Here is a 26,032-nt window from a genome sequence, read left to right as displayed (position 1 = left end):
GAAATAGCACAGAGACCCTTGTGTGCCTACTGCTATGTTTGGAGTTCCCTACTCTCTAAAAGTGTATCTGCTCATGATACCTCTGGAAACACTCCCCTAGGCATAGACCAGGCTGGTCAGGACACATGGGACAGTAAACAGAGGTGTCACGCCTTGTTCCAGCCCTGCTGCAGACACGACAACGTTTTCTTGGGGTGCGTTGATTTGGGCCACACGGAATGGGAAAGGCGTAGTGCCTTTCATGCAGCCGGCTAACTGCATTTTGGGGTTGGGCCACGGCACCTCCTGGATACAGGAGTTCCATAACGATGTCTTCCTGGAATTTAAGGAACGCTCCAGTTCTCCCAGCCTTACTGTAGAGAACAAAGCTGTTGTAAATACCCAATTGAATTAGATAAACAGACACTTTTTTATACCAGCGTCTGGTTTTGCGGGAAACTAAATAGGGCCCTAACATCTGGTCATTGAAGTCCACCCCTCCCATGTAAGCATTATAGTCGTGGACGGCGAGAGGTTTTTCAGTGACCTCAGTTGCCCGTTGAATTTGGACTGTCGTGTCTGTGTGAATGGTGGACAGAAGGTAAACGTCCCTCTTGTCCTTCCATTTCACCGCGAGCAGGTCATCTGTACACAAGGCAGCCCTCTCCCCCCGTGCAAGCCGGGTACTAACGAGCCGTTGGGGGAAGCCCCGGCGACTAGGCCGCACGGTGCCACAGCAGCGGATCCCTTCTATCTTTAAATGCTGATAGAGGGCCACACTTGTGTAGAAGTTGTCCACATAAAGATGGTACCCCTCCTGGAACAAAGGTGACACCAAGTCCCACACAATCTTGCCACTGCTCCCCAGGTAGTCAGGGCATCCGACCGGCTCCAATTTTGAGTCTTTTCCCTCATAGACCCTAAAACCATAAGTATAGCCTGTGGCCCTTTCACAGAGCTTATACAGTTTCACCCCATACCGGGCGCGCTTGCTTGGGATGTACTGTTTGATGCCAAGGCGCCCGGTAAAATGTATGAGGGACTCGTCTACACAAATGTGCTGTTCAGGGGTATAAGCATCTGCAAATTTTGATGACATGTGGTCTATGAGGGGCCGAATTTTGTGGAGCCGGTCATAAGCAGGGTGGTCACTCCGATGACAGGTTGTGTTGTCATTGAAGTGCAGGAAGCGCAGGATCATCTCAAACCGTGTCCTGGACATGATAGCAGAGAACATGGGCAGGTGATATATTGGGCGCGTAGACCAATAAGACCGCAATACATTCAATTTGACTAGACCCATGTTAAGGAGAAGGCCCAAAAAAGTTTTAAGTTCGGAAACTTGGAGTGGTTTCCACCGGTAAGCCTGGGAATAGTACTTATTCGGGTTGTCGGTGATGTATTGTGTGGCATAACGGTTGGTCTCAGCCACAATTAAGTCGTAGAGATCCTCGGTGAAGAACAGATGAAAAAAGTCTAGGGCCGTTACTAGATTATCTGTCTCCACCTGGACTCCAGACTGGGCGGTGAAAGGGGGCAGTACGGGTGCGGCGGAACCAGGGGATTGCCAATTGGGATTTGCCAGCACCTCTGGAAGACTATGGGTAGTACGGGCCCGTTTTCTTGGTGGCTGCGACTCGGGTCTTAATGCACGTGCCACCGAACCAGTTTCAACTTCCCTTCTGGTGCTCACCACTTCACCAGGGTCTACGGAAGTACTGGTGCCAGGTCCAGGAGATGCTGCGCTGCTGGTGTATGCCTCACCATGAAACCTCAGACCAGCGCTAGCACCACTCTGCTGCCCTTGAGGCAGATCCTGCGCCACCTGCGGTCCAGTGACATGGGGTGTGGTACGCCTGGCTCTAGCCGGGACCTCAACCTCGTTATCGCTATCGGTCAGCGAGCCACTGCTGTCCACAGGTTCGTACTCTGACCCAGAAGATTCGTCGGATGAGATGTCCCAATCGTCCTCATCCGACTGGGCCATGTACCTGAGAACCTCATCATCGGAATACCCCTTTCTTGCCATGGTGGGCTGCTAAATTTAGGGGGTATTCCTCTGAGACTACCCAGGAAAAAGAGCACCTACCTAGCAAAAGGGAGTACTTGCGGAGCAGAAAGCTGTGGTCACTGAGTTTTGGAAAAAAAAAATCAAAACTGATCTTTACAGTGCCACAGCTATTGTACAGTGTTTTTTGCAGTGATCAGAAAAAAAATTCTGTCACTGCGGTGGGGCAGGCTGAACGCAAGTGCAGGCGAACGATCAGGCCTGATCGGCAAACACTGCGTTTTTAGTGGATCCTAATGACCCCAATATAGATCTGTGTGCGATCAGTAATGATCACTTACAGATACTATATAGTACCAATGCTGATTAGCGACAGTGATGACGCTAATCAGCGACTAATTAGTGACTGTGGTGCGGTGGGCTGAGCGCTAACTGACACTAACACAGGGGCCTAGCTAACTGGCCTAACTGTTAACACTAGTGATACTAAAAACACTATTTTTAGATCACTAGGATAGTGACCGGGGGGGGGGGGGGGGGGGAATCAGGGGGCAATCAGACAGCAATGGGGGCAATCAGAAACAATCACAGACAATCAGAGGGCAATCAAGGCAATTACAACACAATTAGAGCCAATAAGAGTGATTAGAGGGCAATCACAGCCAGTCAGCGCAATCAAAGCCAATCGCGGGGCAATCGAAGCCAATCACAATACAATCGAAAACCAATCACGGGACAATCGAAGCCAATCACGGGACAATCGAAGCCAATCACGGGACAATCGAAGCCAATCACAGCACAATCGAAGCCAATCACGGGACAATCGAAGCCAATCACGGGACAATCGAAGCCAATCACGGGACAATCGAAGCCAATCACAGCACAATCGAAGCCAATCACAGGACAATCAAAAACCAATCACGGGACAATCTAAGTCAGTCACAGGGCAATTGAGACAATTGGAGCCAATCAAAGCACAATCAAGCGTTACAGACAGGAGATTAGATATACACAATGGCAGGGGGGTGATCTAGGGCAGGGTGGAGTGATCAGAGGGAGATATAAGGGCAGGGGGGAGGGTGATCAGGAGCCTGCAGTGACAGGTGGTGACGGGGTGATTGATAGGTAATTACAGAGGAGAAAATAAGCAAGCAATGCACTGGCGGGGGGTCTGTGGGCGATCTGAGGGTTCGGGTGGGTGATTGGGTGCCCGCAAGGGGCAGATTAGGGTCTAATCTGATGGGTAGCAGTGACAGGGGGTGACGGGGTGATTGATAGGTGATCAGAAGGTAATTACAGGGTAGAATATATGCAAGCAATGCACTGGCAAGTTGATCAGAGGGGGTCTCAGGGCAATCTGAGGGGGTGGGCGGGTGATTGGGTGCCCAAAAGGGGCAGATTAGGGACTGATCTGATGGGTAGCAGTGACAGGTAGTGACAGGGGGTGATTGATGGGTGATCAGTAGGTGTTTAGAGGAGAGAAAAGATGTAAACAATGCACTTGGTAGGTGTTATGAGGGTGGGCCTGTGGGCGATCTGAGCGTGTGGGTGGGTGATCAGATGCCCGCAAAGGGCAGGTTAGGGTCTAATCTGATGGGTGGCAGTGACAGGTGATGACAGGGGGTGATCGATGGGTGATTGACAGGTGATTGACAGGTGATTACAGAGAATAGCTGTATACAGTACAGGGGGGGGGGGAGGTCTGGGGGGGGGTCTGGGGAGGATCTGAGGGTGTGGGGGGGTGATCAGGCGCCCCCAGGGGGAAGTTTAGGACCTGATCTAAAAGATAGCGTTGACAGTTAGTGACAGGGGGTGATTGATAGGTGATTAGGGGGGTGATTGGGTGCAAACAGTGCTGTCAGGGGGTGGGCAGGGGGGGGTCTGATGGGTGCTGTGGGCGATTAGTGTGCAGGGGGGGCAGGATCAGTGTGCTGGCATTTGGACTCACAGTGCTGCCTTCCTCTCTGGTGGTCGATCGAGCGCTGTGACCACCAGGGAGGAGGCAGCGTGTATAATACGCTTTGTTTACCTAACAAAGCGTATTATACACTTTCAATTGGCCATTTCAAAAAGTTGCAACCCGCCGGCGCTGCTGATTGGCCGGCGGGTTGACGTCACATGTGGGCGGAGCCTAATGCCGGCGATGCGCGCGCAGTCCGCGCGCGCGATCGCCCGCAATCCCCTCCCCCAGGACCCGACGCCATTCTGCGTTACGTGGTCCTGGGGCTGCCACTTTGCCGCCGCCAATATGAAGTAGGCGGTCGGCAAGTGGTTAATAAGGAAAGACTGGCCACGAATCCACGTCAGTGACAGTTGTAGCCGATGGGTGGTGGTGGGGGGGCACACTTTGGCAGCTCAGCCTCTGTTGGTGGTGGACCTTGTCCCGGCCCTGCCTCGCAGGTGGTCCACACAGTAAAGTTCAAGACATATGCTGTACAACTTTACAGTTAACATATCAGAAAGAAATAAGGGAAAAAGTTTAAGTCTATTGTATCAAATTATAGATAATATGACACCATAGGAGGTAGAAAGTCAGCCATGAATTCTGAAAGTACAGTTTGAAGGCAAGGCAATAATGCTAATTGTATCTCCATAGATCACCATTATATTTTTAGTAGTAGAGCAGATATGAGAGGCCAGCTGCATCAGCATAATCCATCCAGGGGGACCATGTTTTGTCAAACTGATCCATGCAGTCTTCAATCACCATCACCATTCACTCACATGTCATAACATGGCGTATTTAGCAATTACCAGGTCCAGATGAGAGTCTTTCCATTTAGAAGCTAAATACAATTTGATTGCATTTGATTACACGTTTACCACATGTGCAATAATGTGCCCTGTTGCCCACATTGCTGTAAACAATGATCTGGTGTTGAGGGATAAAGCTTGGCCAGCTTAACAGGCATCAGCGCCCTATGGAACAGTTAAATATTTGTTTCCAGTAAAAGCTTCCTTTCATGATAGACTGGAAACAGTGGCTCCACTTTTTGTTTGAAATGGACAGGCCTATATCTCCCTGCCAGGCAGCCAGCATAAGAGTCATATTCTGGGTCGTGCAGCTATCAAGTAACTCATTCAGGTATGATATAATGGCCTCAATTCACTAAGCAGTTTAGACTAGTCTAATGATGGTTTTTAGTCTACTAATGGTTTTGTGTAATGTTTTAGACCTGTTTTAGACCTGGTCTAAAACATTCAGTGGTCGGTAAAGCAGGGGAAATGATCACAAGATGCAATTCACAAAGGCAAAGAAGGAGTAACCACGCCCACTTTTTCTGACAAGGATTAAACCAGCTGATTTCTGTCAGTCATAGCTACTCATTTGTGAATTGCATCTTTTGATCAGTTACCCTGCTTTACCGACCTAATTACCACATGTTTTAGACCAGGTCTAAAAACAGGTCTAAAATTTTTGGTAATTGTTAGTAAATTCCCTTTTGATGCAACTGATTTACACCAAACCATCAGTAGACTGAAAACCATCAATAGACTAGTCTAAACTGTTTAGTGAATTGAGGCCATAATGCCCCCTTCCAATGGAGAATTAGTACACCAAGACTCAAAATAAGTGGGTGTGAGCTCCTTTTAGTAACAGCTAGTGTCACAAACTATTCCCTGTGCTCTGTAATGCACTGTAGAAGATGCTAATAAATGCATAATAATAACAAATACTTTTATTAGGCTATTTGTAATAGCATTTGCCTCACCAAAGTGGTTTTTTATGATGCCTTGTTCATGTATTAGTATTGATTTATAAAGCACCAGCATGGTGGCACTGTACAACAGAAAAAAATGTATAACAATAAAAAATAAACAATACAGTTACAGTTACGGTAACAGTACAAGACAATGGTGGATTACAGCATATGCAGTGAACAAATCAGTTACAGATTTGTATGCAATGGTGGAAGATATACACACTGCACAGCATTAGGAGACAAAAGGGAAAGAGAACCCTAGCGTTTCGACCTTACAATTATAGTTCAACAATGTGTGGTTTGAATGAGAGAGTCAAGTCAAGTATTACACCTGGGCAGCACGCCTGGGGGACAGGGGTGATTGAAGTAACATCAGCAAAAATTGTGATGTGGGCAGGGGCATTGAATTATGGGGTGGAAAATAACCATTTCAGATTTATTCATGTTGAGTTTTACAAAATGGGAGGGCATGGAGGAGGAGATAGCATTGAAACAGTCAGGAACACAAACTGTTAGAGTGACCCGGTCAGGAGCTGAAAGGTAGATTTGGGTATAATCAGCATATAGATGATATTGAAAGCCAAAGGAACTGATGTGCTGACCAAGACCATAAGTGTAGATATAGAAAAGGAGAGGTCTGAGGACTGAGTCTTGGGGAACTCCAACAGTGAGAGGTCGTGGAGAGGAGGTGGTGCCAGAATGAGTGACTCTATAGGTCCTATCTGTGAGATAAGAGGAAAGCCAGGAGAGAGCAAGACCCTGAATGCCAATAGATGAGAGGATTTGGAGAAGGAGAGGTGTCAAAAGTGTAAGAGAGATGTAGGAGGATGATTTCATTCATTTATTACTTTGAGTAGGGCAGTTTTGGTTGAGTGGCCTTATTAGAGGTAATCGAACAGAGAATGAGCGGTGAGGTGACAGACTAAGTCTGAGTAAAGCTGGTGCTCACAGGGCCGGGCCGAGGCAGAGGCTGGAGAGGCTCCAGCCTCAGGGCGCATTGTAGGAGGGGGTGCACAATTCATTCAGCTGTCATTCCCAATTGTGTTTGAAGCAGAAAGAAATAAGAAAAGGGGATACATGACAGGGACTTCAAGCCAGATAACTAGAGATTAAGGTGTTGGGGAGGTTGGGGGTCCTGGGACACCTATTAGTCTAATAGCAATCAGTGTGACGGCTGGGGTGGGAGGGATGGAGGGGTGCACTTTGGTGTCTCAGCCTCGGGTGCTGGAATACCTTGTCCCGGCTCTGGGTGCTCAAGTAGTTTGGAAGAAAAGTAGAGTAGAGATAAAGGACAGTAGTTGTTGAAGTCTCTATTGATGACTGAGGGAATGTCAGTGGACAGGAAGAGGGGAAGCCATGCTGAGCAATGATGGATATAACTTCTTAGGCTACACAAAGGACAGGCAGACTAGTCTGTGCTATACTGAACTCTGCTCATGAACCAAAGAGCAGAGAACCTTTTATTTTATCACTATGACAGAGCAAGAACAGGAACACACATAAAAGTAACACTGCCATCTAGTGGCCATGCAGTATACTAGTTGTCACGGATGGTTGCGGGGCCGCAGGCGCGTCCTGGAACCGCCCGTGAAGAAAAAACGATCGCACTCGATTCCCTGCATCGATTGCGCTTCAAATCGATACAATCTGGGTTGAGTGTGTAGTGGGAGCTGGAGTCCTTTTCTTAGCAGAGAGAGCACCATCCTAAAGGCTGGATGGCTCTTTTGATATGCTAATGAGCCTGGGCACAGAGAGTCCCTGGCTTCAAGCTGTGCTGATGGCCCATCCATCAGGTATAAGGTGACACCTAGCTGATCTCACATTCAGATGTTAATTGAAGGAGCCAACAGGGCCTTTCAAAAAAAGGAGATCCCAAGAGCAGACACAGCTGGACTCCAGTCAGGCTGACTCCAGCCTTAGCAGGAAGAAATGAATGTACTATATCAGTGGTGCTCAACCTTTTTTGGCCCGAGGGCCGAACTTCAAATTAAGAAAAATCTTGAGGGCCGGAACACATGCATACAAAATTTCGATGTAAAACGTTTAACGTTTTTCTAGTAACAGTTAACATGGTGTTGGAAATGGAAAGAAAACGACAATATAAGAATTGTTGTACTCACCATTTGATGCACATTTTCTTAATGAGAAGTTTGTGGCTGTTTGGGTGTATGCACAGGGCAGATTAATGCAGCAATGGTATCAGAGTGGCCTGTAGTGTGCTCTCTGAGGAGGCTGTCAGCTCTGCTGAGGAGGAACAGAGGCCTAATTACCCACACATGGCCTGTAGTGTGCTAGCTGAGGAGGCTGTCAGCTCTGCTGAGGAGCAACAGAGGCCTAATTACCCACACGTGGCCTGTAGTGTGCTGGCTGAGGAGGCTGTCAGCTCTGCTGAGGAGGAACAGAGGCCTAATTACCCACACGTGGCCTATAGTGTGCTGGCTGAGGAGGCTGTCAGCTCTGTGTGGGGCTGAGGAGGCTGTCAGCTCTGTGTGGGGCTGAGGAGGCTGTCAGCTCTGTGTGGGGCTGAGGAGGCTGTCAGCTCTGTGTGGGGCTGAGGAGGCTGTCAGCTCTGTGTGGGGCTGAGGAGGCTGTCAGCTCTGTGTGGGGCTGAGGGGGCTGTCAGCTCTGTGTGGGGCTGAGGGGGCTGTCAGCTCTGTGTGGGGCTGAGGGGGCTGTCAGCTCTGTGTGGGGCTGAGGAGGCTGTCAGCTCTGTGTGGGGCTGAGGGGGCTGTCAGCTCTGTGTGGGGCTGAGGAGGCTGTCAGCTCTGTGTGGGGCTGAGGAGGCTGTCAGCTCTGTGTGGGGCTGAGGAGGCTGTCAGCTCTGTGTGGGGCTGAGGGGGCTGTCAGCTCTGTGTGGGGCTGAGGGGGCTGTCAGCTCTGTGTGGGGCTGAGGGGGCTGTCAGCTCTGTGTGGGGCTGAGGGGGCTGTCAGCTCTGTGTGGGGCTGAGGGGGCTGTCAGCTCTGTGTGGGGCTGAGGGGGCTGTCAGCTCTGTGTGGGGCTGACGGGGCTGTCAGCTCTGTGTGGGGCTGAGGAGGCTGTCAGCTCTGTGTGGGGCTGAGGAGGCTGTCAGCTCTGTGTGGGGCTGAGGAGGCTGTCAGCTCTGTGTGGGGCTGAGGGGGCTGTCAGCTCTGTGTGGGGCTGAGGGGGCTGTCACAGCGTGTGCCCCGGTGTCTGCCTGTGGTGTCCTGCGGAGGAGGAGAGGATCGGGTGGTATTGCGTAGTATGGCACTCGGCGGGACGTGCATACACCAGCGTGTGCTCGTATTCAGCCCCGGGTGGTGCTGGGATAGTTAGAAAGCCTCGCTCATTGGTTACTGCAGGAACCTTGCTCCAATAGGAATTAGGCTGATTCCTATTGGAGGAAGGTTCCTGCAGTAACCAATGAGCGAGGCTTTCTGACTCTCCCAGCACTACCCGGGGCTGAATACGAGCACACGCTGGTGTATGCGCGTCCCGCCGAGTGCCGATACTACGCAATACCGCAATACCACCCGATCCTTTCCCTCTCCGCAGGCAGACACCGCGCGGGCCACAGAAACTGGCTTCGCGGGCCACGAATGGCCCGCGGGCCGTAGGTTGGGCACGGCTGTACTATATAATCTTTTGCCCATTTACAGAATACAATAAATAGGGTGGTTATGAGAGCGGTATCATTGGATCCATAGGGTCATGCTGGATCTCTTGATACCAGTCGAGAGGGGCCCGGGGCCCCTACAACCCAGGTATGAATCTACCCAGGACCCTGATCTGCTGCACTAGCCATGTCGGATATCATATTAATCTGCATTTTCCTCCAAGTATGAAGCTGTTACCCCCCTAAATGTAACATGTATGGTTCAGGAGTTACAGCAATTCATAAGTTTAGCTCTAAAATCTCTCAGAGGGAATGAACTGTCATTTGCTGGTAGCTCAGAGGGGGCTGGCACTGCCACACCCCCAAACCAGCTTCATCAAAAGCACAGAGCCAGCAGGCGGGCTCAATTCCTCCCTTTACCATCTTCATGACACACGGCCACTATGAGGAACAAGTGGTGGCCATCTTGACAGAGCTGAAACAAAGGACATCCTCCATTTTGTTTGGATTTTAAATCTTGCTGAACTTTACTCTGAAACAAAGAACTCTAAGAACTTGAAACCGTTTTGCTTGAACTGATGATTTTCCCACAAAAAGGACATCTTTCCAGGAACTAAGTATTTTTCTCCCTTCTTTTATTTTTTATACTGGCTATTACCGTCTTAATAATTGTGATTTTAATAATTGTCTGTATATATTAATTATTTATATTGTGTGAATAAAAGACTTCCTCCAAGTCATTCACTGTTCCGCTACCCTGCTTATCAGCACACACAGAACTGATCCCGGGTCTCTGAAGATACGCTACTGTTTGTTTGTTGTTGGCTAGACAGAATACCGTGTGTTTAACCGTTTTATTCGCAGGACTAGTCAGTCAGTTAGTGGGCTCCACGGTCCCATGGTAACCGCGGTGGTGGCAGTTTACTCTGAACCAGTAGGTGACGTTGTAATTACCCGTGTCTCACAGGCTCCCTTCTGAGTTGTCTGCGGCTAATTCTTAACGGTTCCTGCGCATTGACTGCGACCAGAGTTCGCACGATCTGTGCGCTGGCACCGTTTAGAAGGCTAAGTGCGGTCAGCCACTAGGGCTCCTGTGACAGTGTTAGGCAGCGGTTGGGACCTGTGTTGTGCTGAAAGTATCTGCGATAGCGCTAGCGCTATCGAGAAACGAACTAATTCGTTGGTGTAGCTGGAAGGCAATATATTTTTTATATATACAGAGAGACTGTGTAGCCAGTACCCCTCCCCAAAAGTTTTATTTTATTTGGCGTGGAAATGTCCGGGAACTACAAGAAAATGTGCCTGGCGGACCTGCAAAATCTTTGCCAAGAGAGAGGCATTGATGTCGGCCGCAAGAAACAAGGGGACCTGGTAACGGAATTGTTTCAATGGGATACCCAGCAACTGCAGGAGCTGGATGTGTCTGCTGAGGTAGACGCTGACCCATCTGACTCAAGGCAAGGGGAACCAGAGACTGAGACTCCTGACCGTACAGAGGTTGTGCATCCTGAGGGCCCTGCATCAACAGTTACGCAGGAGAATGTCAGTGTGGACCCTAACCCCAGAGTTTCTGAAAGTACTCGCCTGGAACCGGCCAGTACTGGACTGTCTGTTTGTACTGATCCGCTAATGCAGCAGGCATTACAAAAGCTGATGGACACTGACCTGGACAAGTACCTGCAGTACATGCGTGAAGAGCGCCAAATGCGGGAGGAACGGGAGTGGCAAGCTGCTGCTGCTGCTGCTGCTGAACGCCACGCGGAGAGGGATGCCGCTGAGCGAGAACAGGAGCGCCAACGACAGCATGAGCTAAACATGGCAAAAGTGCAACAGGCCAGCCGGAGTTCACCGCCCAGTCTCCCTGCTGAAGGAGCTGCACCACCCGTAAGTGCAAAATTTAAATTTGCTAATATTGAAAAAGACACAGACATTGACTTGTTTTTGCGGTCTTTTGAAAAAGCGTGCCGTCAGTATCGTCTGTCCCAAGACCAGTGGGCCAGACATCTGACACCTTTGCTGCGCTACAAAGCGCTTGATGCCTTTGCAGAATTGCCTGCGGAGAAGGATAATGATTATGCTGCTATAAAAGACGCTATAATTACTAAGTACCAGCTGACGCCAGAAGCCTATCGGAAAAAGTTCAGGGCCTGGCAGAAAAAGTCTTCTGATTCGTACCGAGATGTGGCCAGCAGCTTGCTCACCACACTACGGCAGTGGACTCTAGGCCTCACCAAAGGGTCTTATGGCGTCCTGGAGGACTTGATAGTCCTCGAACAATTTCTGAACATTTGCCCTGCTGATGTACGCCAGTTTGTGCTAGAACGCAGGCCGGCTTCAGCCACTGTCGCTGCAGACCTTGCTGAGACTTTTGCAACTACCCGGGTGGCTGATACACGCAGAACTGTCCCATCCAGCTGGAGAGGAGGTCAGCCCAATACCTCGGCAGACCCTCCTGCCCCTGTGAGCCGTCCGCCATAGAGGCCACCCAGCGCAGCTGCTGCACCCAGGCCTGCAGCGCCTGGAGAGGTCACCTGTCACTACTGCCGCCAGCCCGGACACATGAAATTCGACTGTCCGGAGCGGAGACAGACACCACCAGCACCTGGATCCTCTGCATCACCTGTACCTCACCCACAGCAGAGGCAACCCGCCAGCGAACCACAGCCTGGATCATCAGATTTTGTCCTGTTTGCTCGCGGAAAGGAAATCCGCGACCGAACCGACCAGCAGCAACTTGTTAGAGTGAACGGCAAAGTTGTCACCGGATTTCGAGACACCGGAGCTGACATCACGTTAGTTCACTCACATCTTGTGCCGAAGGAGAGCATCAGCTCCAGCCGATCCCTTGCCCTTACTGGAGTAGAGGGCACCCTTTTTCACATAGCCCACGCGACAGTGAAGCTGGATTGGGGATTAGGGATCCACGAAAGGGTTGTTGGGGTCATGAAGGATCTCCCAGTCCCTGTGTTGCTGGGGACTGATTTGGGCAAGCTTGTGTCCTACTATGAACCTGCCACGACTGCCTTGTCGCTCACGGAAGGAGACGGACTCTCCACCCACCACCAGGTACTTTATACACTTGGGGGAGCACCAGGGGGAGGCGGGTTGAATGTGCCCAGTTCAAGGGTACCAGGTTCAATAGTGCCTGCTTCCAAGGTTTGATGTACAGACTGTCTGCTGTGATGATGCTGTAACTGTACCTGAGTTTACTGTACAACCTGTCTGTAATGAAAAAATGTCTATACCTGTCAATGTCATTACTGCATGCAATGATGATTTGAGTAATGTCCGTCTGTGCCATTCTGACAGTGTACCTGTGCTAGCAGTACCGCGCAGCTGCACTGCTCAGAACCCGAGCTCAGAACAGGTGGAGGGGGTTCCGGCCTCCTCCCCCTCCTCTGACCGCAGGGATGAGACCTTTCAGCCGCTGGCCTCGTGTGACATGAGCCAATTGGCTGAAACTGACAGCGCCGTATTCTCAGCCGCACTACAAAGTGACCCAAGCCTGGAGGTGCTCAGGCAGCAAGCCGCTGAGCCCCTCGCAGACGGGGCCGCTTTCAAGGTGTACTGGGAAGGTGGGAGACTGTACAGTGAGTCTGTACAGCCCCCTACAGGTAGATCCCACGCGAATACCAAATGGCTTGTGGTCCCGAGTGCGTTCAGGGGACATGTGCTGAAATCCGCACATGGTAATCCTCTGACAGGGCACTCGGGTGTCCGCAAGACACTTGCCGGTATTCGGAACCAGTTTTATTGGCCCCGAATGAACAGGGATGTAGCAAACTACTGCAGGGCATGTGCCGTCTGTCAGGAGCTGGGAAGGTCCAGGGATTCCCGCGGGGTTCCCTTAGGTCCACAGCCACTTAGCAGGGGAACCCTGCGTGGGCTGGCTGTTGACCTAACCAACCCACTGCCCGTTGTCAGCAGTCCCGGCGGACACCACGTCCGACTGCAGTGGCGCAAACGCCCTGTCCAGAACGGTCCATGTCGGGTCAACCCTGAGGGTAGCAGACCGCGACCGGTCCAGGGGAACCGAGCCCCGGGCTCCAATAGGTTTTCCCGCCGTACCGGCAACTCGAGGCCCGTCAGCCAGGTTAGCGGCGCCGCCACACATCTTGCGGAGGTGTGGCTAAGCCGCAGACAAGGGGGAGGGCTGTCACGGACGGTTGCGGGGCCGCAGGCGCGTCCTGGAACCGCCCGTGAAGAAAAAACGATCGCACTCGATTCCCTGCATCGATTGCGCTTCAAATCGATACAATCTGGGTTGAGTGTGTAGTGGGAGCTGGAGTCCTTTTCTTAGCAGAGAGAGCACCGTCCTAAAGGCTGGATGGCTCTTTTGATATGCTAATGAGCCTGGGCACAGAGAGTCCCTGGTGACACCTAGCTGATCTCACATTCAGATGTTAATTGAAGGAGCCAACAGGGCCTTTCAAAAAAAGGAGACACAGCTGGACTCCAGTCAGGCTGACTCCAGCCTTAGCAGGAAGAAATGAATGTACTATATAATCTTTTGCCCATTTACAGAATACAATAAATAGGGTGGTTATGAGAGCGGTATCATTGGATCCGTAGGGTCATGCTGGATCTCTTGATACCAGTCGAGAGGGGCCCGGGGCCCCTACAACCCAGGTATGAATCTACCCAGGACCCTGATCTGCTGCACTAGCCATGTCGGATTTTCCTCCAAGTATGAAGCTGTTACCCCCCTAAATGTAACATGTATGGTTCAGGAGTTACAGCAATTCATAAGTTTAGCTCTAAAATCTCTCAGAGGGAATGAACTGTCATGTGCTGGTAGCTCAGAGGGGGCTGGCACTGCCACACCCCCAAACCAGCTTCATCAAAAGCACAGAGCCAGCAGGCGGGCTCAATTCCTCCCTTTACCATCTTCATGACACACGGCCACTATGAGGAACAAGTGGTGGCCATCTTGACAGAGCTGAAACAAAGGACATCCTCCATTTTGTTTGGATTTTAAATCTTGCTGAACTTTACTCTGAAACAAAGAACTCTAAGAACTTGAAACCGTTTTGCTTGAACTGATGATTTTCCCACAAAAAGGACATCTTTCCAGGAACTAAGTATTTTTCTCCCTTCTTTTATGTTTTATACTGGCTATTACCGTCTTAATAATTGTGATTTTAATAATTGTCTGTATATATTAATTATTTATATTGTGTGAATAAAAGACTTCCTCCAAGTCATTCACTGTTCCGCTACCCTGCTTATCAGCACACACAGAACTGATCCCGGGTCTCTGAAGATACGCTACTGTTTGTTTGTTGTTGGCTAGACAGAATACCGTGTGTTTAACCGTTTTATTCACAGGACTAGTCAGTCAGTTAGTGGGCTCCACGGTCCCATGGTAACCGCGGTGGTGGCAGTTTACTCTGAACCAGTAGGTGACGTTGTAATTACCCGTGTCTCACAAGCTCCCTTCTGAGTTGTCTGCGGCTAATTCTTAACGGTTCCTGCGCATTGACTGCCACCAGAGTTCGCACGATCTGTGCGCTGGCACCGTTTAGAAGGCTAAGTGCGGTCAGCCACTAGGGCTCCTGTGACACTAGTCATAAAGTAGTTGTTGGATATACAATACATTCCTTGTATGCTAACAAGAAATGGCCTAAGAAAAGATTGGCTGGACCAGGGGGACGATAGATTACAGCTATTTGAAAGTGAAAGGGGGAATAGATTTGGATTGAGTGGACTTTGAAGGATGAAGAACACAAGGCAGGGGAAGGAGAAGGGGGATGAACAGTGTTGGGAAAGAATAATGACTACACCTCCACCATATTTATTACCAGGTCTGAGTAGGGTGTGTGGCTGAACTCTATGCCTCCATATGAGAGGTGTCTAAGGAAAGCAGCCATGTTTCAGTTATACCAAAAAGGTGAGGCCATGTGAGATAAAAAGGCAATGAATATGCTCCAGATTGTGACATACAGAGCAGGCATGTAACAGTGTGAATACTTTGTTACTCAAACAGAATAAGATCGGATATGATACGAAAGGAGCTAAGTCCCCACTAATTCAGGGAGAACATTAAAGCTGTTGAACAGTAATTACAGATCACATAACCACATTTAAAAATTAGGTAGTTAGAGAAACCTTGTTAGAAAGAGTGAAACTTTGTGCAAATTCATCATTTTACTAACTATACAGTAGGCAACCGTAGTAATCATTTACCAAGCAAAATAGAAAAAGGTGCGGAATTATGGATTATAAATAACACTATATAAATAATATACACCTGCAACATAGATGTGTGAAAGTTATTGCAAGATTAATAAATGACCCTCAAAGTATTCCTTTACCATTGAGCCACCAGGTGATATGTTAAAGTGCTATATGTTGTACAATAACTAATATACAGTTTTTTACTGCCAGGCAAAAGTACAAGAACATATGTCCAAGCCCTCAGCTACTGACCTTGTCCACATGCTGCTAAATATACTTCCTAAGGTGAGCTACCTAACTTTCAAAGAAATTTGTATGTGCATTTATATCAGGCTTATAGTGAGAGATCATTAAAGCTATCATGGCTGACCTTATTCGGAAAATGTTAGTTAACTGGATGTCATGGTTATCCTTTGCTGTAATACCAGAACCGGATGAAGGCTAAATGGGGCCCTAAGCAAAGTAACTGATTTCCCCCCCCCCCCTCCCTCATGTCGTAATAGAATCAGAAGCTGCAGCTGCACAGCAACATGCCGCACACACCGGGGCAGCTGAGCTACTGGTTGCTATGGGCAACAGCCCGCTTTCCTCTGTGGGTGCACAATGCAGGGAGTAGCAGCGGCAAAATGCAGAGTGAGAGATGAATGGCTGGGACATTTGCACTCAGGGGCTGGGGCACCCCTGTGATAAGGGCGCCAGATATCACAGCAGCAGCACTTTCCCCCTGAATCTCCAGCCTGGCAATAGCAGAAAGCTCTGGACACCGCCAAACCGGAAGCAGTTCCCCAGACAGAATTACATAACCACCCCCACCACCGAACAACCGATTTCCTCCCAAACTAGACAGCCACCATGCAGCCTCCATCCCAGTGAATACTATAGTCCAGCAGAGAAGGCAGCCACAGCGGGGGAGAATGACAGCACCAGATGACTCACATTCACCTATTGCGATCCAAGCAATAGAGGTCCCGTCATCCGGAGTCCATCTGTCTCCTCTAGAGTGCTGCCGATCTGTTACTACTACTATTACTACTTCCTACTTCCTGTCTGATCTGAGAATCAGGAAATTCAGAGTGAGCGGCTGCACTGTAGAAGAGACAAATGGGTTTCAGATGACAGGATCTCTATCGCTTGGATCATGGATAGGTGAGTGAGCATTTGCCATCTGCTGCTATCATTCTTGCTGCAGCTGTGGTTCTCTGTGGGAAGGGAGGGAGGAGTGGGCAGCGGCATAGTGCACAGTAGCAGGAGGGGGACCTAGGAGGAGAGCCTGGCTCTAAAGACAATCAGCAGTGCACGGCATCATTTGACAAGACAAGACAAATAACATTTATATCGCGCTTTTCTTCTGGCGGACTCAGAGCGCCAGAGCTGCAGCCACTAGGACGCACCCTATAGGCAGTAGCAGTGTTAGAGAGACTTGCCTAAGGTCTCCTACTGAATAGGTGCTGGCTTACTGAACAGGCAGAGCCGAGCTTCGAACACTGGTCTCCTGTGTCAGAGGCAGAGCCCTTAAAGGGACTCCGAGCAGTGCCTGTGGGTATGTCTTTAAAGGAACACTGTAGGGGGGTCAGGGGAAAATGAGTTAAAGTTACCCGGGGCTTCTAATGGTCCCCCACAGACATCCTGTGCCCGCGCAGCCACTCCCCAATGCTCCGGCCCCGCCTCTGGTTCACTTCTGGAATTTCAGACTCTAAAGTCTGAAAACCACTGCTGCTGCGTTGCCGTGTCCTCACTCTTGCTGATGGTACCAGGAGCGTACTGCGCAGGCCCAGTATGGTCTGTGCCGTGCTCTCCTGGTGACATCAGGGGAAGAGAGGACACGGCAACGCAGGCGCAGTGGTTTTTAGACTTTAAAGTCTGAAATTCCAGAAGTGAACCAGAGGCGGGGCCGGAGCATTGGGTAGTGGCTGCACGGGCACAGGATGCCTGCGGGGAACAATTAGAAGCCCCAGGTAAGTTCAACTCATTTTCCTCTGACCCCCCTACAGAGTCCTTTTAAGCATACCCACAACTAATTAATTACATCCTCACACCTACCAGCATGATGTTTGTAGTTATATCCCCCTGGGTTCCTTATATTTCATTGCATTGTACTGAATCGAGCTGCCGACCTTGGAGAAAAGTCGTCCTGTGTAATACAATGTAACTATGGAAAGATGCATTTCATTTTGAAGCTCTCTTTCTCCTCTTTCCAATGATAGATAAACTGCCTTTTAGTTTTCGCTATTTTCACAATCGAAATTGCAGTGGCCGCGATTTGGATCACGAAAATATCGAAAACTAAAAGGCATAGGGTGGTGGTTTATATATCATTGGAAAGAGGAGAAAGAGAGCTTTAAAATGATATGCATCTTTCCATAGTTACTGCACTGCTCAGAGTCCCTTTAACCATTATACCATCCAGCCACTGCTGACTGGATGGCAAGGGCTGGTTTATGTGCTGATGGGGCCCCTTTGACTCTGAATGGGGCCCCAAGCGACTGCTTTTGTTGCCTGGTCGGTAATCCGGCCCTGTGTAATACTTAACACTTTCTGACCCATATGCAATTCTCTTTTTCTCTTAGGAGATAATTTTCTTCTTCTCTTTAAAATAACTTTTCAGCATTTTACAATTGAAAGTACCTAAAAGTTGGTGAAAAAGTACTATCCAAATTAGTTCAAGTATTTTCTTGCTTGCTGGGGGTTAACATTGCATTTTATGACACAATGTGAAAATATCACTTAGGAGAAAACTCAGGAGAAGAAGAGAATTGCATATGGGCATCTGTGTTACTGCTGCAGAGGTTTGCAGATCAGGTGTTCAGGCTTCACTCTGCTTTACTCTTGTAAAGATTTTTTTTGCAGCTGTGAAACTAGTGAAGTGAAAAACTCAGCAAGACAAATGGGCAATTAACATTTTTTTATTCACAATAGCAACTTTTATAATCTGCTGGTAGAAGTTCACTTTAAACCTAAGTTCACATTACTGTCAACTCTTTTACAGATATTGGCCAAATGTCCCAGGAAGGACATGCCCAGTTCTGTTCTGTCACCATTTCTTACACAAAAGGCTTTACTACTGATGAGCGCTTGTGTGACTGATAAAGAAAGAAAACTCTGGGAAAGTCTGGGTGAAGCATGGTTAAGAACAAGGTACTAACAGCTGAAGTGGAACTAGGAGGTTTCTATTGAATGAGACTCAAGTGTTGGGTTACTAACCTGGAAAACAGTAGAGGGCCCTTGAAAAAACATCGATATCAACTTGCCTTCTGAAAATAGAAGGTAGAAGATATTTGCAATTATCCAGGTTTAGAGTGGGGCCGAACCTCCGATTTTAGGTTTGCGAACCGGGTTCGCGAACTTCCGCATAAGGTTCGGTTTGCGTAAAAGTTCGCAAACCGCAATAGACTTCAATGGGGATGCGAACTTTGAAAAAAAAAATTATGCTGGCCACAAAAGTGATGGAAAAGATGTTTCAAGGGGTCTAACACCTAGACCCCCAGGTGGAGGAGTGGGATACATGCCAAAAGTCCCCGGTAAAAATCTGGATTTGACGCAAAGCAGCGTTTTAAGGGCAGAAATCACATTGAATGCTAAATGACAGGCCTAAAGTGCTTTAAAACATCTTGCATGTGTATACATCAATCAGGTAGTGTAATTAAGGTACTGCTTCACACTGACACACCAAACTCACCGTGTAACGCACCGCAAACAGCTGTTTGTGTAGTGACGGCCGTGCTGGACTGGTGCGCACCATGGCGAGAACAGGCATGCAGTGGCGGGTTCACTGAACAGAACAGGTATGCAGTGGCGGGTTCACTGAACAGAACAGGTATACAGTGGCGGGTTCACAGAACAGGTATGCAGTGGCAGGTTCACTGAACAGGTATGCAGTGGTGGGTTCACTGAACAGAACAGGTATACAGAACAGGTTCACTGAACAGAACAGGTATGCAGTGGCGGGTTCACTGAACAGAACAGGTATGCAGTGGCAGGTTCACTGAACAGGTATACAGTGGCGGGTTCACTGAACACAACAGGTATGCAGTGGTGGGTTCACAGAACAGGTATGCAGTGGCAGGTTCACTGAACAGGTATGCAGTGGTGGGTTCACTGAACAGGTATGCAGTGGTGGGTTCACTGAACAGGTATGCAGTTGTGGGTTCACTGAACAGGTATGCAGTGGTGGGTTCACAGTACAGGTATGCAGTGGTGGGTTCACAGAACAGGTATGCAGCCAGGAACAAGCTAAGCCTAACTAATATTTCCCTATGAGAGACAGTCTGCAGCAGCTCGCCCTACTCTCACTAACGCAGGCACACGAGTGAGCGTAATGGCCGCCGCTGCCTGCCTTTTATTAGGGGGGGAGTGGCTCCAGGGGCTAGTGTAGCCTAATTGGCTACACTGGGCCTGCTGACTGTGATGTAGAGGGTCAAAGTTGACCCTCATGGTGCATTATGGGGCGAACCGAACTTCTGCAAAAGTTCGCCTGCGGGACGCGAACGCGAACCACTGAAGTTCACATGGAACCGTTCGCAGGCGAACCGTTCGGCCCAACTCTATCCAGGTTTATGCGAGCACAAAGGAACTTCCATGATGCATCATTTCTGAATATACAAGTGATCCAGAGAACCTTGTTGGGAGTTTTTAAATATTAGCATAATAAAGTACAAATAATAATATTATATGTACAAACTATGACACATGAGGATGAGAGGAGTCTGCCCAGTTTGCCATACATTCTAAGAGTATAAAGGGAAATATAGTATTTAGTATGAAGGGCAGATGGAGCTATTGGTCATTGGAGATGATTGAGAGAGAGGCGGATAGCTAGGCTGCTTTGAAGGATGGGGGGTTTAAGGTTTTTTTTTTTTTTAATGTGTTATAGGTAGAAGCAAGTCTAATATGCGTTGCTAGCCTATGCAAGGTTAGTGACACGTTCTGTGGCAAGGAGGCTAGAGAAGGCCTAACAGCGTGGTGCTGGTGGGGTGGGTAAGAGAACAATAGGCTTGGCCAACCCTCAGCCTAAATGATCCACCAGTTCTGATCTCTCACCAATGCATAGGGAGCAGAGGTAAGATAGGAGGCTAACATACACATGCGAGATTTTTGGCAGAGGCCAAGCGCCAGCACTGATTTTTTTTATTTTGTGCTTCAACACTAGTGATAGTTGAAATTGAATCAGGCCTCCATGCGTCTATGAAATCACTCCTGGTTTCCCTTAAAGGGACTCAGAGACAGGACTCAGAGACGAATAACATAATAGATTTATACATACTTGGAGCTTCCTCCAGCCCCACCTGCATGGATTGCTCCCACGCCACCATCCTTCCCTGCCTCTATCGCCGGTACAGGGTACTGTAACTTCCACGGGCGCGACCAGTTTTTCCGCATGCACAGGGACTCCCTCCATCTTGTCGCCACCTGTTTTACGCATGCGGCCGAAGTGAGACCCGCTACTTGAGAAGGCTGAGGATGGTGGCGTGGGAGCGATGCATGCGGATGGGGCTGAAGGAAGCCCCAGGTATGTATAAATCTATTATGTTGTTCATCTCTGAGTCTCTTTAAGTCTTAGCTTCAGTTTGCTCAGGACAGGTCAGGATGGGACAATATCTGCGCCCCCTCCATTTTTCATGGAATTGACATGCACTTTAGGCAGATACTGTAGACGCCTACATGTTTATTGAAACGTTGTTCATATTTATGGTCATGGTCAAACTGGGGAAAGGATCCTATGTCTGTAAAGTCATGCCTGGCATTCCTTAGCCATCTCTGCTTAGGGATTTTTTTTTCCTGATGATTGCTCTTGCTTACCACAGTATAGGAGCCAGCAGGGGATATTGCTTGCCTCTCTTTCCTCTCATCCTGAATGGAATGACGCCTTCCACACATACATGCTTATTGCTTACAAATGTTCTTATAAAGAGTCACTACAGAAAACCTAAGAAATGACATCTCCTATGAATAGGCATCCAATATGAGGGCTTCAGGTGGCTGAAGACTAAAGGTGCGTACACACGTCGGACTAACACAAGCTACCAGTCGTCAGACCCGCCCGCGGGGGCGGACGTTCTGACGACAGTTTCCGTATGTGTACAGTCTGTCGGCCGGCTGATAAGGCTGGTTTTGACTGATCCGCTCGGCAGATCAGTCAAAAACAGCCTTATCAGCCGGCCGACAGACTGTAGACTCGCGGAAACTGTCGTCAGAACGTCCGCCCCGCGGGCGGGTCTGACAACTGGTAGCTTGTAGTAAAGTGATTGTTCACAGCGCAGGTATATTCTTCCTTTAAGGTTTCACCACTCCACCACCTTGGCGCACTCAAAGTGCAGTTAAAGCAGACAGGATGCTCTCAGTGGAAATTGTCACGTTCGATTTATTTCTGAATAAAAGGGCAAATACAGGCAAAATGAGGTAGGCACTTACTTCCAGAGGGCCCTAATCCACTTAGGACCCACCCCTGGCATGCAACACTTCCCACTCCTTGTGGTACTAAGACCTCAGTGAACGATCCTGTATCCGTGCTGCCCGCTCTTGTCCCGACTAGTTTTGGCTGCTGCCGTGACGAGCTGTGGACTTGTACACTCAATTTGGTCAAGTGCTTTATGTGCCGGTCCTTTTCACAAGATACAGGAGTACACATGAGTACATACAGGTCTTCACTTGGGAAACAGTAAATTTGAGGCAAGTGGACAAAAAGGGCGCCGCCATTCACTCCCATAATAAATATCGTTTAATGGGCGCCCAACAGGAAAAAAGGGCGCCGGAGAAAAATAACGTTTTACAAGCGGCGCCCAGAGATTTTTAATGTTTTATAACTGCTTCTCATGATTACACATTATTTAATGATTTATAATTTTTTAAACATTATTTTTAAACGAAAAACAGCACAATATTTTTTCAAATGTTATTAATGCTTATCACAGGGGGGTCTTAGGTTTAGGCACCACCAGGGGGTCTTAGGTTTAGGCACCACCAGGGAGGTCTTAGGTTTAGGCACCACCAGGGGGGTCTTAGGGTTAGGCACCACCAGGGGGGTCTTAGGGTTAGGCACCAACAGGGGGGTCTTAGGGTTAGGCACCACCTGAAAGGTCTTAGGGTTAGGCACCACCTGGGGGGTCTTAGGGTTAGGCACCACCAGGGGGGTCTTAGGTTTAGGCACCACCAGGGAGGTCTTAGGGTTAGGCACCACCTGGGGGGTCTTAGGGTTAGGCACCACCTGGGGGGTCTTAGGTTTAGGCACCACCAGGGGGTTCTTAGATTTATTCACCACCAGGGGGGTCTAGGGGTTAGAGGTAGGTACAGGGAGGGTTCTGTATGAGAGTAGGGTTAGGTATAGCTTTAGTAAAATTCTTATTAATCTTTTATAAAACTTTATTATACATTTCACTTTTTAAACAGGGAAGATTAACGTTTTTACAATTGCCGATTTCATACACATTATTTAATGATTTATAACTTTATAAAACATTATTTTTAAACGAAATTTAGCACAATTTTTTTTAAACGTTATTTATGCTTATCATTTAAAACCCTGCGCCCTTTTTTCCTGACGCCCTTTTTAAACTATTATGAATTAATTTTACAGATGCAGTACATGCACAAATGAAGGCGTACGTTAAAAAATACGCCTTCATTTGTGCATGTACTGCATCTGTAAAATGAATTCATAATAGTTTCTATTGCCATTTAAATCTATTTTGCTTATTTCTGCTCTCCAGATGTATAGTTCAGAAAACAGTTATCCTATAGCTACACTAAAGGTTTGTATTTTATTGTATTTTTTTTACAGAGCTGACTGGCCCAATGCTAAGACAGTACCAGCCTATGTACCAGTATTCTCTGATGGATGGGTTCCCCCAGACATAGCTACAGTAAATGGACAACCACAGGTAGATCTATAATAAAGTATTAGGTGTCAGATATATATGGTTGTGCAACTCCATATTGACAGTCTTTAGCTACTACAGTACAGACAAGTTATATAAGGGACTGACATAATTGAACAATCATGCAATAAGTCATTCATGTTATTTGTTGGACGTTGCATTGTATAGTGAAATGACATAACCAATATCCTGGGATCTTTGTTTAGCTGACAGACCAGTATTGTCTATTCTTAATCATATCAAAAGCACGCACCGTGGTGTGTTAGGCTAATTTCACTCCAGGACGTTGTGTTAGAGGGGGCGTTAAGGTCGCATAACGTCCCCCTAACTCAACGCCTGGTGGTGCTGGATCTGGACGTCAGAGTGAGCCGCGTTGTGCAGCTCACTCTGGCGTCAGTGATGCCGTGATGCGCACTCTTGTGCACATGCGGCATCACGTGGTCCCGCCGGCCAATCGCCGCACAGAGCGGCTGCTCCAGGAAGTAAACACTGCACGTCATAACGTGCAGTGCATATTAATTAGCCATGTGCCTGGCCGCTCTCCGCTCCTCCCCAACATTACTGAGCATGTGCAAGCAGTCTAACGCGGCTCAGCCGCGTCCAAAGTACTGCATGCAGTACGTTGTCTTGTGACGCAGCGTTACAATGTAACGCAACGTCCGCACTGTGAACAGCCCCATTGATTTTTCAGTACTGTGCGGTGGGCTGCGTTACAGGCTGCTCTAACGTGCGCCTGTAACGTCCCACTGTGAAACCAGCCTAACCACACCATTATTACATGTAGCAGCACATCCATAATTATCTATGGTATATAACCTGGCTTTTAGTTTATGGTGAAATTGTGGGCTTCCCATTTCCCATCAGATTTTTAAGTTGGTGAAAAGTATATCTTGCCACTACCTAACATCTACATTTTTGTTTGAAGGGGTATTAGATATTAAGTGTATTTGACCAATACTCTGTTTTCCTCTTTCAGCTTATAGTCTACAAATAAGCTAAAGCATATGAATACTGCATGTAAAATATGAATAATTATGCTGAAAACATGTTTCAAAATGTATTTTACAACAATTCCTAGGTTCAACAAAATCTTCAGAACTCGCACGATCAAAGGTATGTATATCTAGATATTAAAATAAATGTTTGTTAATCTCTATTATGAAATGCGTTGGCAAACCTATAAATCTAAAATGCACAGTTGTTGTTAGAGTAAAAATCTATTTAAAGAGGATCTGTACTCTAAAATTCTTACAATAAAAAGCATTCCATTCTATTCATTATGTTCTCCTGGGCCCCTCTGTGCTGTTTCTGCCACTCCCTGCTGTGATCCTGGCTCATAATTGCCAGTTTTAGGCAGTGTTTACAAACAAGACATGGCTGCTAACAGCATGTGATAGGCTGAGAGGAGCTCAGTCTGTGACTCACACAGAGCCTGCAGGGGCCGTGAAGAGGGTGTGTATAGCTTCTATCCAATCACAAGCAGCACAGCACATTCCTGCCTGAGTGCCTGAGCCCGACAAAGCCGTCAGAAAAAAGAAGATTAGATTATATAACAGATATAACACAGCCACCTTGCAACTAGGAAAGGCTGCAGTAAGACAGACCACATTAGAACAGGTATAGGAACTTATAGGATAGAAGAAATAAGGCTGAACATTTTGTTACAGAGTCTCTTTAAGAAGTCCAGTGATATACAGGGATTTACAGTAAAAGGGATCTTCAGTCTGTATCTCCTCCTAAAGAAAGGTGAGATAGGATTAAGTAAAGCTTCTAATGTGTATGCACACCTAAATGCCACAAACGTTATAATGTAAATTTAATGTTGGTAGTGCAATATTAAAACAGTGATATTGAGACTGGTATATAATACATACAAAGTATACCAGAAACATTCACCAATGTTCTGAGGACTAGGAGACCTTGCAACAAAGTACAGGCACAAGGGAAGGAGAGGCTCTAGAAAAACCCAACGTTTCGGGGGAACACTACCTCTTTTCTGGGAGAAAGTAGTGTCACAGGGCCCCTGGTGGCCGGAGCGCACAATGTCTTCCAATCGGTTTCAGCACACAGACCATGCAATCTGTGTTCGCAATCGGTGTGCTGAAACCGCTGGGAATTTGGCAGCAGACTGACTAGAAGGGAGCCTGTGAGTTACAGTAATACAAATTACACACTATTTCAGGGTATAACTGCCATCACCTCTGTTACCATGGGACAGAGGAACCCACTGACTGGCTGACTCTAGACCTGCAAATAGAAAACAGTTAAACACACTTTATTTTATCTAGCTATCAACCATAGTAGCGACTCTTCAGAAGCCAGGGTTCAGTTTGTGCGGCTGAATAGCAGGGTAGCTTAACAAATAAATGACGTTAGCGTTGTTTATTAAAAATGCAATATAAATAATTAATGTATACAGAAAATCGTTAAAATCAACAATTATAGAGACAAATAATAGCCAGTATGAAAATAAAAATGGAAGAAAATATGTACACTTAAGGTCAGGTGAAATATGTTCTTTCTGGGAAAAGAAAAGCTAAGTCCTTGGTTTCAGAGTGGAGGACTCAGTGTCAAAGTCCAAACAAGCCGGATGCCAGCATGTCCTCAAGCTGGCAAGGGTGTAATCAGGATGATGTTTCAAAGTGGAGGACATTGATTTTGGGTCCTCTGCCATTTTTATACCCCTGATCCAGTAGGAGGGAGTGAGGGCGGGAATCA

At 47.9% G+C, this 26,032-nt stretch overlaps 1 protein-coding gene across 2 annotated transcripts in view; it reads left to right on the top strand.

Moving 5' to 3' along the window:
- Window positions 1-26,032, top strand: part of EPS8L3 (EPS8 signaling adaptor L3) — a 171,966-nt gene that overhangs the window by 71,233 nt on the left and 74,701 nt on the right. For both annotated transcript variants that reach the window (XM_068269530.1, XM_068269529.1), the window contains exons 12-15: window positions 15,654-15,728; window positions 18,430-18,578; window positions 23,218-23,317; window positions 24,393-24,427. In XM_068269530.1, the coding sequence (XP_068125631.1) occupies window positions 15,654-15,728; window positions 18,430-18,578; window positions 23,218-23,317; window positions 24,393-24,427 (359 nt within the window). The remainder of the gene's footprint in view (window positions 1-15,653; window positions 15,729-18,429; window positions 18,579-23,217; window positions 23,318-24,392; window positions 24,428-26,032) is intronic.

Source organism: Hyperolius riggenbachi, chromosome 2 (assembly GCF_040937935.1).
Source record: "Hyperolius riggenbachi isolate aHypRig1 chromosome 2, aHypRig1.pri, whole genome shotgun sequence".
NCBI lineage: Eukaryota > Metazoa > Chordata > Amphibia > Anura > Hyperoliidae > Hyperolius > Hyperolius riggenbachi.
This window is presented reverse-complemented; position numbering and strand designations above follow the sequence as displayed.